The 14,060-nt window shown below is 41.5% G+C and overlaps 1 protein-coding gene across 5 annotated transcripts in view; it reads right to left on the minus strand.

Moving 5' to 3' along the window:
* Nucleotides 1–5,980: 5,980 nt before the first annotated feature.
* The window catches only part of CEP78 (centrosomal protein 78), a 52,774-nt gene continuing 44,694 nt past the window's right edge, over nt 5,981–14,060 (minus strand). For all 5 annotated transcript variants that reach the window (XM_084628406.1, XM_084628405.1, XM_084628404.1 and 2 more), the window contains 3 exons: nt 12,263–12,429; nt 9,842–9,995; nt 5,981–8,425 (listed from right to left, as the gene is read on the minus strand). In XM_084628406.1, the coding sequence (XP_084484532.1) occupies nt 7,904–8,425; nt 9,842–9,995; nt 12,263–12,429 (843 nt within the window). In that variant the 3' untranslated portion in view covers nt 5,981–7,903. The remainder of the gene's footprint in view (nt 8,426–9,841; nt 9,996–12,262; nt 12,430–14,060) is intronic.

The following is a 14,060-nucleotide window of genomic DNA, read 5'->3' on the forward strand; positions in this document are numbered from 1 at the left end:
TCCATGCACCAGGCGATCCCCCGCTTGGAGCAATGCTGAGCTGCTGGACCTCATCAGCATTAGGGGAGAGGAGGCTGTCTAGTGCCAGCTGTACTCCAGCAGTAGGCATTATGATACCTACGGACAGATTTCACAGTGCATGACAGACAGAGGCCATGACCAGGACACCTTGCAGTGTAGGGTCAAAGTGGAGTAGCTGCGGAATGGCTATCACAAGGCGCGGGAGGCAAATTGCTGCTCCAGTACTGCACCCACGAGCTGCTGGTTCTACAAAGAGCTGGATGCGATACTCGGCGACAACCGCACCTCCACTGCGAAGGCCACTGTGGATACTTTGGTGGCTTGTGTGCCAGTCGAGAGTGGACCGAGGCAGGAGGAGGAAATCTTTGGGGGGGGGGGAGGAGAGGGGGACCCAGAGGCAGAGGACGACTCAGAGGTTAGAGATGCATGCAGCCAGGAGCTCTTTTCTACCCCAGAGGCTAGCCAGTCACAGCAGTCAGATCTTGGCAGAGCGCAAACAGGAGAAGAGGCCCCTGGTAAGTGGATCTGATTTTGGCAATCGCTGAAGTGAGTTGTTGTGGGCAGGAGGGTTGCAGAAAGCAGGCTTGTCTCCCACCTCATGCCTACTCTGAGCAGCAGAACAGGCTGTTTATTGACTCCCTCACTTCATGGGAATCTCCTTCAGAGATCTCCAAGAAACTCTCGTGGAGATACTGGGCAATCCGCTGCCATAGGTTTTTCGACAGCTCCTTTGTTTCTTGCCTCATTAATTGTAACTTTCCTGAGCCACTGTGCTGTCACAGGGGGAGGGGGGCGCGGAAGGGCGGGGAGAGCATTGCTGCACACAGGCGAGCTGCATAGGGGCCAGGGCAGAAGCCGCAGTTTTGGAGAAGACCCTCCCTTGATTCCCTGCTCACCCTCAGCATCAAGATATCTTCCATAATGATCACATCCTGTGGAAAGTGTGGAGATAGGAATGATTATCAGGCCCCCTCTACAATGCTGGCTCTCCCCAAGAGCCACGTGCCCAGTGTACAGCAGGGTCCGGGAAGAGTGATTTACCCTGCCCCTGCAGCTACTCACCATTTTGGGGGTCTCGTGGCTCATGTGTGCTTGCCTGGGGTCAGCCAGTTAGTGACAGGTGAGAGTGTACTGGTGGGGTTTTAAATCACTGAATCAGCATTGTGTGTGTTGCAAATACTGCTTCTGTAAAATGTTGTGTTTAAACTTCACGGAGATGACCATGGGAGCCCACCCTCCCTCTTTGTTATCAGCGGCTGAATGGCTGCGCAGAATTAGAAAGCGGCCAAGAAGAACCAAGGAGGACTGTGTGTGTGATGTTATGATGCACTCCGCTGCCAAGAAACAGGAATGGAAGAGTGGTGGGACAGCAAGAAGAGGGACCAAAAGGGGAAATGCAGCACGCCAGAATGAAGACACAGATCGGCTCTTAAAGGTTAAGCAGACACGCTCCAGGAGATACTAGCTCTTCAAACCAAGCAGCTCCACGCCCACCCTCCCCAGCAGTCACTGTTGCAAAACTCTTTTCCATGTGCCTCCCAGAGACACTGCCAACACACTCTTATCAACCTCCTGGCTCCAGTCTATACACATGGCATTCCACTCCTCCCCCTCACAGTCCAGAACCGTGGACTCTCACTACCCCGTGCACTCAACACCCATCCCTCTGCAGTTTGGCCCTGCTAAAGTAAAGTACTCGCTTCATTGTAGTGCAAAGAAGGTTGGATATGATCCCTGGACATACACAAATCTTTAGCCATCCTGGGACCCCTCCTCCTCCTCAGCCCTTCCCTTCACCCTCACTGCTACTGGTTTTTGTTGTTTGACTCACGCCTCCGGTTGTCTTTTATTAAAAGAATTGTGTTGGTTTGAAAGCAATCTTTATTCTATCAATTGAATGCAAAAAGAAGGCTGCAAAGCAACATACAATTATGTTAAATCTATATATTGCATCATGTGCACCAATCACCTCCTAGCATTACAAGCACTGCACTCCAGAGCATATCAACAAATATTAGTGGCTTTCAGCTCCAAATTGCTGCTTCAAGGCATCCCTGATCCTTATGGCCCCACGCCGTGCCCCTCTAATAGCTCTGGTCTCTGGCTGTTCAAACTCAGCCTCCAGGTGCTGAGCCTCTGCGGTCTAGCCCTGAGTGATGCTTTCACCCTTCCCAAATATTATGGAGCGTACAGCACGCGGCTATAAGCACAGGAATATTGTCATCAGCCAGGTCCAGCTTCCCACAGAGGCAGCACCAGCGGGCTTTCAAATGGCCAAAAGCACACTCAACAGTCATTCTGCATGTGCTCAGCCTGTTGAACAGCTCCTTGCTGCGTTCAAGTTGCCCAGTATATGGCTTCATAAGCCACGGCATTAAGGAGTAGGCACGGTCTCCCAAGATCACAATGGGCATTTCGACTTCCCCTACGGTGATCTTCTGGTCCAGGAAGAAAGTCCCTGCTTGCAGCTTCCTGAACAGGCAAGCATTCCAAAAGATGCATGCGTCATACACCTTTCTGGACCAGCCTGTGTTAATGTCTGTGAAACACCCATGGTGATCAACAAGCACCTGGAGAACCACTGAGAAATACCTCTTGCAATTAAGGTACTCAGTGGCTAGGTGGTCTGGTGCCAGAATTGGAATATGCGTGCCACCTATTGACCCTCCGCAGTTAGGGAAGCCCATTTGTGCAAAGCCATCTATAATGTCATACACGTTGCCCAGAGTCACGGTCTTTCAGAGCAGGATGCGATTAATGGCCCTGCACACTTTTGTCAATACAAGTCCAACGGTCGACTTTCCCACTCCAAACTGGTTAACAACCACCAATTGATAGCAATCTGGAGTAGCCAGCTTCTACAGTGCAATCGCCACGTGCTTCTCCAACGGCAGGGAAGCTCTCATTCTTGTGTCCTTGCACCGCAGGGCTGGGGCAAGCTCATCACACAGACCCATGATTGGGGTTTTCCTCATGCAAAAGTCCTGCAGCCACTGCTTGTCATCCCAGATGTGCATCACGATGTAATCCCACCACTCAGTGCTTGTTCCCCAAGCCCAAAAGTGGTGTTCCACTGTGGTCAGCACCTCCAGGAATGCCACAAGTAATCTCGTGTCATAGCTACTAGGCATGGCGAGATCAATGTCTCACTCCTCTTGCCTTTGTAGTTTAAGGAATAACTCCACTGCCACTCATGATGTGTTGGTCAGAGAGAGCAGTATACAGGTCAACCGTTCGGGATCCATTCCTGCAGCCTGAAGAGGCAGGGTTTGCAGTATGGAAACCATTGAAAGATGGCGCCAAATGCGGACGGAAGCACACGGATTGCTGGGATGCAAAGCAATGCATTACGGGTCATTGGGACAGGACCCAGGATTCCCCGCAACCCTCCTCCGCCTTCCCACAAGTCTTAGCGGCAGAAGAGAAAAAGAGGTGCTCTGTGGGATAGCTGCCCAGAGTGCACCACTCCGAATACTGCTGCAAGTGCCACAAGTGTGAACACGATATTGCGCAGGCAACTGACAGTGTGAACATACAACAGTGGTTTCCCTTCAGCGCCCTCTGAGCGGTGCTGTAACTCTGCCAGTGGAGACATGCCCCAAGTCTTTCTCGCTAACTGTAGAGTCATGTTTCAGAGTAGCAGCCGTGTTAGTCTGTATTCGCAAAAAGAAAAGGAGTACCTGTGGCACCTTAGAGACTAATCAATTTATTTGTACTCCTTTTCTTTTTGTACAGTCATGTGCATGCAGATATTTCTACAAATCTGTTTCGTATTCTGTAAGATCATTGATCATGCTGATGTTTCTCAATGACGGAGAAAGAAAATCAGGATATGCAGTCAAATGCTTTTATCACATCAAGATTCGACTATTGCAATGCATTCTGAGGGCTTGCCTACACTTAAAATGCTGCATCTACACCACGATAGTGCTTCATTGAAGACACTATGCTGATGGGAGGGCTTCTTCAATACTCCACCTCCCCAAAAGGCAGTAGCTAGGTTACCAGCTACATTTAGATTTGGAAGCTGGCAGTGGTGCAAAAGCAGCCATCCACCAGATAAATGGGGTATGCTATAAAGAGCACGACACCTAAGACCTGTGAACTTTTGGATAGATTTAAAGGTGCCATCTTTGATCTATCAACCCCTTAACATGCTAGTACTAGCCTACCTAAGACCACCTCACCTCTTTATATACTGCTACAAGTGCAGTCTGTGGAAGAGCGGATTCTAAATTCCCATTGATATGAGAAGGGGCTTGTTGCCAAGATCACACTAAGGATATCAGGATGTCTGGAACATCCTCCTACTCCAATATAGCCTACACCTGCTGACTTTAAGATCATGGTGAAGGACCCATTTGTTTCAACTGGCCTTTGAGGAGAGTTTGGTCAGCATCTCAGTTCTCCCTACATACTAGGTGGTATTGGTATTTAGACCTGTTCCAATGGAGCAAGCTGTTTGTTTTTGTATTTTGAATCGGCAAGGTGTGCAGATAGTTTATACAAAAGTGTTTTATTGCTCTGAATTGAAAGAAAAATAATAAATGTAACCGAGACACAGCTAGTACCACATCCTGTTACCTGATGCGCATTTTGTCCCAGGTACTCTCTGTATGCCAAAAGTTGTGGCATCTCTTAGAAGCAAGCATGTAGCTTTTCTTTACCTAGTTACCACGTCTCTCATACCACTATCTGGTGTATGCCAGAGAAACAGGACAATGTTCTCTTCAATGACGTATGAGTTTTTCTTCAATAAATCAACTACCACAGGTCACTTTTGATTAACTGAAGTAGACACATCAGTATGAAATTATTAGATAATATTTTCAAATAGTTAATTTTCTGTACACAAGTATTACTCAGGGTCTAAACAATCTGATAAAATTATAGTTTTGTCATATACTGCTTATTACCTGCTACAAAGCATGTTTAAGAACCTGCTGTCACTCAAAGACCTCTGTCTCCCTCTAACCATAACCTTGTGCATGACCTTTTCTTAGGGAAATGTGACTGCTTAGAGAAGCCAGCTATAGCCCAATTCTTCTGTAAAGGTTTTAATCCATAGATCAAGGACCAGCTGCTTTCTTCACACTATAGTCTTGTTGAAATTTCATTATTTATCCTGTGTTGATACAGTCACTTGCCCCTGTCAACAACAGGTAAAGGTATTTGCTTGAGAGCCCTGGTGATCTAGCAGATTAGACTAACTTGTGGTGCTAAACCTTGTTCTGTGACCTTTTCCATAACCTCTGATAATCAGTCAGTGAAATCAACCTACTGCATAATTAAATGACAACTGTAAAAGTGCTATTTAAATGTGCAATAATAAGCAAAGTTAGTGACAAAGTGGAAATAGATTTTAGTACCTCCTTTCTCCCAGCCCTGTGCATAATTCACTAATCCCTATGGTTTTGGGGGACTAAAAGCATCACTTCCAACTCTTCAAGAGTGAATTCTTTTAAAAATATGAACAGCGGAGCTATCAGATGCATGCACATTGTTCAAAAAGAAAAAACGTTCAATTTTCCACAGAAAAATTACCAACTTTTGAAAATAATTGCTTGTTTTATAATCTTGAAAAAAGCCACACTTCAATTCATATGTTGCCTCGATCTCTCTTCATTACAGACATTATTCCTTTTTGTCAATAACTGAATACAGAGTAATTAAAAGTAATACTTTGGACACTTCACTTCTTTCAGTTAGCAGCCGTCTTGGTTCGCTCATATTCTCTCTTTAGGAGGACATATTACAGATGGTTCTGGTTATAAAGCAGTTACTGTTCATTATGTGTACAAGAGGTCCCCTGAAGGTGGAATAGCTAGATGATCTCAGAGGAGTCCATTCTAATATTCACAAGCCCATACTTTTTCCACTAGAAACCTCATGACAAAAGAACAAGAATGTTTTATTCTTTACAAACTTTATTTTAAAAATATTTACATTTATGTTTCTATTTAAAGTATTCTTCTGGATTCATCTCCTACAAATTGATCAAGAATATTAGGCAGAAATAATTCAAGAGGAAAGTCCAGAGAGAGAGAGGGAGAGAGAGAGAGATCAAGTAGACTTTTTTCAGTCCATTCAGTATCTGCAGAAGTTTATTTAAAATTTAAATAAATAAATAAAAAAGTGTTCATTTCAATATTATGCAGTTGACTTAAGCCTAGAACAAAATCATGAATTAGTAATTTTGTTTTATATGTTTCATACTCAGAGAAGGTACAGAGAAATTAGAAAGTATAAGGTTAATTGCTACAGATAGTTTAAAACTAAAAAATGTTAAGGAAACCATTGCTTCAACAACATGCTACATATTTTTCATTAACTAGAAAGCTAGATATCATCCACAAGATACATAATGGGTTTTTCACTGAAAAATATGGCATTTTCCTGGCTTACAGAGCAGTATCTTATTTCTAGCCATTAGGAGAACAAGCTCATGATTTCTGCTGTGACAAGGAAAAAGTTTCATCCAGACTGCCATATTTATTCAATATTTTTCCATTTGTGTGGGATAAAACATTTTCCACTCGAAGCAGTTCCCCATATGATACGGTTGAACAATTTTGCTGGAAAACAGGTTCAATTTTGTTGTTCTTTTAAATTCAAGGAACTTCAGTCTCTAGGGATGCCAATCTTTCATAATCACTGACATTTCATATTTCTTCATTAAAATGGACTGCCCGAACCAGAGTGCCTCAATGCTGTTCTGGAAGGTCCGCTAGGGAAAGGAGGTAGTTCTATGTTCCTCAGTATTTTTGTTACTCTCAGCAGCACCAAAATCTGATTTTTCAGGCTCTATGTTCGTTCTGTCATTGGCATCACTGCTAAGATTACCAATAAGAGGACAAATTAGATACAATATGAATTTTTGTGATAAGGGCACTTGTCCACTAAGAACTGGACCAACACAATTAATTCATTTAAAAAGACCATTTAACAGCCATTTGATAGTAATGACTTCACTAGCTAGTCTTGAACCAGCAAGCAGGAAATGATCCCAATACTAAACCTCTTAGCCATTTCTATGAAGCCAAATCAAATTGGTTTCACTATTTCAGAATTACCATCATCTCAGAAACTAAATTTCAAGTGGGACATGCTAGTGATTGAATGCAATCAATAACTGTCTCAATACAAAAACAGAATCTCCATACCTAATATAGGCTGATTAAATAGAGATACACTCCACTGTCTGAAAACAACAAAAATGCTTGAAATTTTCAATTGAGCCAGTAAGAGTTATGGCTTACATTATATAATAAAAAAAGATTAAAACAAAATCACTCAAATAAAATTACTGTAATTTCAATTCACGTGTTACTGTCAAAGATATACAAAACCACTATTGTCTATGACTATGAAACAAGAACATACTTTAATAAACAATGTTGACTAGCAAGGGATTTAGACTCACCCTTGATTTTCCCAATAATAATGGGAGCTATGCATAAACAATTAAGGGAGCATATACCCTATTGTCTTCAGCACTAATGGATATGTAATTACAAATAAACAATGGTTTTAAATATGATCAACTGAAAATGCAAATCATAATTAGTACTGTCTCATTTTATTTGTTTAAAACTTTATTATTTAATAAATCTATATTAATTTGTACTGCACAGCAAATCAAACACCCCTCTGCATCACATCAGAGCCTTTCTAAACTCTGACAACATTGAAGGGTACCATTCTGAGGATGTATCATTTGGTTTTGCTAAAAACTGTGTAATGAGAAAAGATTATGGTTATATGAAACAGTAAAGAGTGTGGAAAGTTTTCAAAGCATACATTTCTCTCAAAAAAAAAAAACTATGGACATTTTTTCTTCTACACATGTGGAAAACAATCTGAACTTTCTTTTTTGACTCATTTACATGCTTTTCATGGAATGGATACTTTCCTGTATTTCAGAATCAAATCCTTCTGTGTCATTTCTAGAACGATCTGCTGTTTGGAGTTTACTTTGATTTCCTCGGGCTGCAACATTTGCCATTCCAGTTTCATTTGTTCTGTAGATGTGTTTTTGTGAGGAAAGGTTTTGGCTGTCTTCACTAGAAGTGGCACTGAATTTTTTGCTACCCTTACTTTTCAGATTTACATTGGAATCAGAGAATGAACGCTGACTAATAGCTGATTGCTTCGAAGAATGTCCTTTTGTCTGTTCACTTAATTTGACACTCTTCTCAGAGGATGATGACCTGCTATTTTTGGATGTTTCCTCTTCCTTTCTTTGATTATCCATTTGAGCTTCAGTTTCTCCCCATAAGTCTTGCTGCTGTTGAACAGTGACCTGAAATTCTTGTATTTCTCTGGGAATGGCACAAGTATTATTCACAAGAACCTGAGAATGGATGAGGCCAGGAAGAGAAAGTTTGATGTCTCCACCAACATTCTGAAGCAAAAGATTCAAAATAAAATCAAATTTCTTAATGAAGCCAGGAAGCCACTAATTTAATTTACTGTACTTTTACACAGTCATCTTTGTAAAATACATGCGTAATGAAATTGGATGAGGGTATATTTTTAGAATATCCTTTACTTTTTACAGAAAGTTCAGTTTAGGAAGGGGTGGGGAGGGGAAGAGAAATAACGAGGCCTTCCTATAATGGGTTAAGTTTCAAAAAAGATTCAAACCAGATTTAAAATCAATTGGAGACAGCGTAGACAAGGCTCCAGAGGCCAGAACCACAACTAAATCAGCAACAAAAACAGTTTTAGCAACAAGATCCTCATCTACAGTAACACTCCAACTAGTTTTAAAGCTCGTTCAGCTTAACTAATATTGAAACTGATTTGATTTAGTCAGAGTGTAGACCAGTCCTCATAATTCCACAGTGTCCTGCAGCTGGTAGCATGCTTGTAAACCATTTAGAGTACTTTTAATGTGGATGTGAAGCATGTTACAAGCATGTTACAGGGTTACAATGATATTGTAGCATAGCAAATTTTCCTGGGGTAGACCAGGTTTTGGATACCCACTCATTTTTTAACCTGGCAGTTAAGATCCTCTGGAACACTCAAGCTGACAGCCCCCAGATCTGCACATCTTTAGAATGGGTGTTCTTACTTAAGGGCTCAACTCTGGAATTCACTTCCCCTTAGTCCAACAGACTCAAAAAAGTTTGTTAACTTTCAGAACATGCTGCTAAGCTTTATCTTGTCAGCACCATATTACAAATTTATACTCTCCTGCTGCTTAGGATTAATGGCAGGTTTAACATTTAATATAAGCGCCCCGCCCATCAGGGCAAGAAATGTGAACTTTATACTAATGAAAGGGGAAATTCCCAACTTTTCCATGGAACACGCAGCACTTGTTTCTAACATCAGATTTTAAAGTTGTAACACCTATATATAAAACTAATTTAGGTAATTTGTAGACATTTCTAAATTGTATTCAAAGTAATTCTCTTCCCTTTCCAAAGCTTCTACAGCAGGAATCATGCTAGCTAAGAAAACCTGACTTTTAAGTATAAGAAATACAAAAAATACACCATTTAAAATGATTTTCTGTAAAGAGTGACACATCCAGAAAGGTGTGGTACTTGTACTGGTTTGGGATAACCTGCATTACTAATGGATGGTTTTCACACTTCAGTAGTATGTCATACATTTATATTCACACAGATTTTAGACACACACACACTTCTGCACATGCCCCCTCTACACGATATAGGAGATTCTGAGGATCTAAGAAATGTTCATGTGTCCTTTACCAATGTATGAATATCACTTACAGTGGGGTAATAACCAGGAAATAAAGTATACTACCACAATTATTCTTCAGATTTTTCTCCCCGACACTTACTTTGCTATTCTGTGTTTGTTCCTGTCTTTCTTCCTCATAGGATTTCTCTTTTTGTATAATAGCAGGTTTGCTGACAGTAGAATTCATTTGGGGATGGCCCAACAAACCAAAATCAGATTGGTCTATCCCAGCTATTGTAGCAAGTTGCCCAAGTCTGTTAAAAAAAATGTATGTAAAATGTGATCTTTCCAGAATGAGCAGTAGTTACCTGTACCAGAGGAAGAAAGAGAGCTGTTGCAAAATAAATATTTGTTTGAATTTTCCCTTTTAATTTTAGGCTTTTCTAAAGCCTGGGGAGTCCAAGGATAATTAAAAATTATGGCTACTGTAAGCTACAGGAGTTGCCTTCCTGCTTTTGCACTACAACTAAGACACCTTCAACTGGGAAGCTAAGAAGCAGTAGAGATGGAAGGGTTGCTGGGAAAGGAAGAGTAGATGCTTGTATCTTATGCGTTACCTTTTCTGCCCAGTACTACCAGAAAGGCAGATTGTGATATTATTCATTGTTAATAAAACTAAATTTCCCTATTAATCCCGATTCCCAGTGAAATCAATGGGGCTATATATGCAGTCAGATAATATTCAATGTGAGCAAGAAAATCACAGTTTGGCCTAGAGAGAAGAAAACCTTACAGTTTTTGTCAAGCAGATCAACTGACAGGATTACACCACACATCTTGTGGTTCTAGAATACAAAATAGTGACCTGAGAGGAAAAAATTCAAATGACCAACAAAAATCCCTGTTAACATTGACTAAGTATACAAGGCAGGATAAAAATTAATCTAAAAACATGAACACAGTCATTCTTGAACATTTTTTTCTAAGGAAAATTTTTTATTTCAAAGGTCTTTCTGACTTAAGAAGTCTCATTCCCAAAGAACTCATACTAAGAATAATTCACTTGTCTCAGATTAATCCTACTCTTAAATGACAGAAACGACACACACATCAAAAGGAACATGCAATACAAGTACACACACGAAAACAATAGTGAGGAAAAAAAGTACCATTAATTTAACTTATTCACTACTATCCCTTCCAAAGTGTTTACAAGCTGATCCACCACTCCTGCACTGATGGAAAGCAGCAAGTAGTAGGAAATTTCCCTCATCAATGGGGAGTACAAAAATTTCCAACTAAGACTGACCCCATGAAGTACATCCCTCGGCCTACACAGCTTCCCACAGCCCCCATTGGCCTGGAATGGCAAACTGTGGCCAGTGGGAGCTGCGATCGGCCAAACCTGTGGGTGCTGCAGGTAAACAAACCATCCCGGCCCACAAGAGGATTTCCTTGAGGGGCCGCGTGCCAAAAGTTGCCAATCCCTGGTCTAGGGGCTCTATGGACAGTCCCTTCTTAACTGGAGAGTTCACGTCTGAAGTGATATCCGCACAGGAAGAAAAAAGTTCTTCCATCTTTCTCCAAGTGCTATGTGTTCATGAGGTAGTAGACATATTTTTTGGAGTAGAAGCCGTTTGGAAAGCTACCTCTATCACTGCTGAATCAGGGACTGTGTGATAGAAAGAGCTGTGTGAGTGGAACTTACAAAAGCCGTATTTGCTCATAAGACATGAGAGAATGATCGAAAGCCACTAATTAGTCAACTTTTAATCATCTGGCCTACAAAATTCATTGGAGATTTTTGGATTGAGATTTTCCTGTGTTTATTTCTTCATCTCAGACAAGACCACTAAAGAGCCAATCTTAAGGTCCAAAAATATAACTTGTTCATTTAATTCTGCCATAGCTTTTGTGTGGCCACGCTTTTCTTTTTTGATTTAGACCTGTAAGTGTATACCTTTTAAGGGTGGAGAGGAAAGCCTCCAGGCCATGCTCTCCATTCTAGGGTTGTCATGGCAAAGTCATACTGTATTTTCTGAGACAAGAAAAAAGCCAATGGGGGAGAGGAACTGTTCTTGGAAAGATAGTAGAAGGTTCAACAAAACAAACTCAGACTGCCGCCTCTAATCAGAGTCTGAGACCAGAGGTCCCATGTGCAGTCGGAGAGGGAACTCCCCTCTCAGCACTTGGATTTCTGAGAGCCATATTTCCAGAGTTGCTGGGAATCGGAGGTGACTCCAGTAAAGAATGCTTGGTAAGAAGGAGAAGAAACTTCCTTCTCTTAAGAAAAAGAAAAAGAGGAGGGAGTTGGAGATCCTAAAAGTCTATCCTAGAGACAAGTAAGTAAACTTGATTTGGTTTAGCTTGGGTGAAATGAGGAAAAAAAATTGGAGAGGGGGAAGTTTATTTTCTATTTATTCCCAATAGTGCATGCCTCCCCTCCAGGTGTTTAGGTGACCCATAAGATCCTCCTAGATACCTGAAGGGTAGGCAGGCCCTATCAGGAGGAAGAGGGGGCAGGAAGAGGAGGAAGATTTAATAGGAAAAGGTAAAATACTCAGATATTACAATAACCTACCCAGCATCTTTAAGAAGGTCTAAAAAAGCATGAAACTTTTGGAAAGAGGTCTCAATGCTGCCCAGAACACCTTCATCTTCCAGAATCATGTTGGTTACTGACTGTGCATGAAGAACCTCAGACAGAGAGAAGTTTAGATTCCTTAACCGGGCATTTTCAACTTCCAGCTACAAAAAAGGGTGAGAAAAAAATAAGTATCACTTAATGTTATCACTGAGGATGATATAAACCTTGAAAAAGGATGTAAGGCATTTCAAACTGTGCTCTTTTAGGTGAAAAAAGTGTTCCGTGAAAATCTTTAAACCACCAAGTGTAATCATTATCCACAAAGAGGCACCTCTTAGCAAAGGTTAGTACTCTCTTTATATTTAGTGTTACAAGTGTCTAAAGCAGATCTCAGATTGGGCGAGTACAGTGGCACCTTTCGCCAGCTGCCTTTTTGTGACCCAGAATGTTCGCTTTCATTGAAGAAAAAAAGCAAGTCTGCAGTGTAGCACTGTCCTCCTGTATTTGGAATAGCTTTGAAAGCTGTGAACTGCCCCCCATACTTCTTAGTAAGGTCTTACTTCAGATGCAGATGATTAGAATGTCAACTCTAAGGCTATGTCTACACTAGGGACCTTACAAGAAGCATAGCTGTACTGATGCAGCTGCACGACAGTAAGATCTCTCATGTAGCCACTCTACGCCAACAGGAGAGAACTCTACCCTCAACATAATTAAACCATCCCCAAAGAGCAGTGGTAGCTATGTCAGCGGGAGAAGCTCTCCTAACAACATAGCACTGTGCACGCTACCATTTATGCTGACGAAACTATGTCACTCGAGGGGTGTTTTATTCACACCCCTAAGTGACATAAGCTTTGCCAATGTAATTGGTAGTGTAGACATGGCCTAAATATTTCATTGTTCATGAAAGCATGCAAATAAGGAGAGGGGTTTACAGATCTGCACAATCTACTGTGGGTGGTGTTTGAAAGAGTACCATGACTTATCTTTTTTCTCCTCAAACAAGGAACTTAGCAGAGTAGAGCATCTGATCCCCATTAAGGGAGAGCCAAGCCAAAAAAGCCCAGCAAGACATCTAAGTGCCCCACCAATGGGAAGCCAAGCCCTAGGAGCTCAACAGTGCCCACAGATATTATTCCAAACCTACTGTGGGACAGCCAAGCTCAAGCTGTCCAATGACACCTAGAGTGTACACACAATTATATTTTGGACATCTGCATCTTGTACTGGGAGTGATGCCTCATGGCAACTCACATGGATTGAGCTTGGAAGAGTACTGCCACATTTAAACCCCAACATTTAACACCAATCTAAACTCTATATAAGAACCCAAATCCACTCATGTATTCTGTTTCTTTGAAGCTGAGTTTTGTTTAAAGGAATCCTATTTACTTGTTACTCTCTAGCCAAGATACTCTTACTAGTAACTCCACAGAGAAATAGTTAATTGATTGCCTATTATAAATCACAAGCAAAGACTGTTCACTTTTTGCTAAGAGTGATTAATCGAAGTGGCCTGGATGCTAGATACTGAAAGCACACTGAAACAGCAGCTGGGCTAAAACTGGAGTTCAAGACTCTGAAATAGGACCAGCAGTAAGAGACCAAGAGGGCAAACACACATGACTAAATACAAATGTCACCATTTCTCTCAAGCTGGTAAATGACACACATTACTTTGACCTTAGTTATTCACACCTTTTCTTATCTGGGACCACAGCAATGCAATATACCTGGGCATGAAACCTGCAGTATTTAGGAAACTAACTAGTACAGAATGCTGCAGTGT

Source organism: Lepidochelys olivacea (assembly GCF_965140295.1).
Source record: "Lepidochelys olivacea isolate rLepOli2 genome assembly, chromosome: 5".
Classification (NCBI taxonomy): domain Eukaryota; kingdom Metazoa; phylum Chordata; order Testudines; family Cheloniidae; genus Lepidochelys; species Lepidochelys olivacea.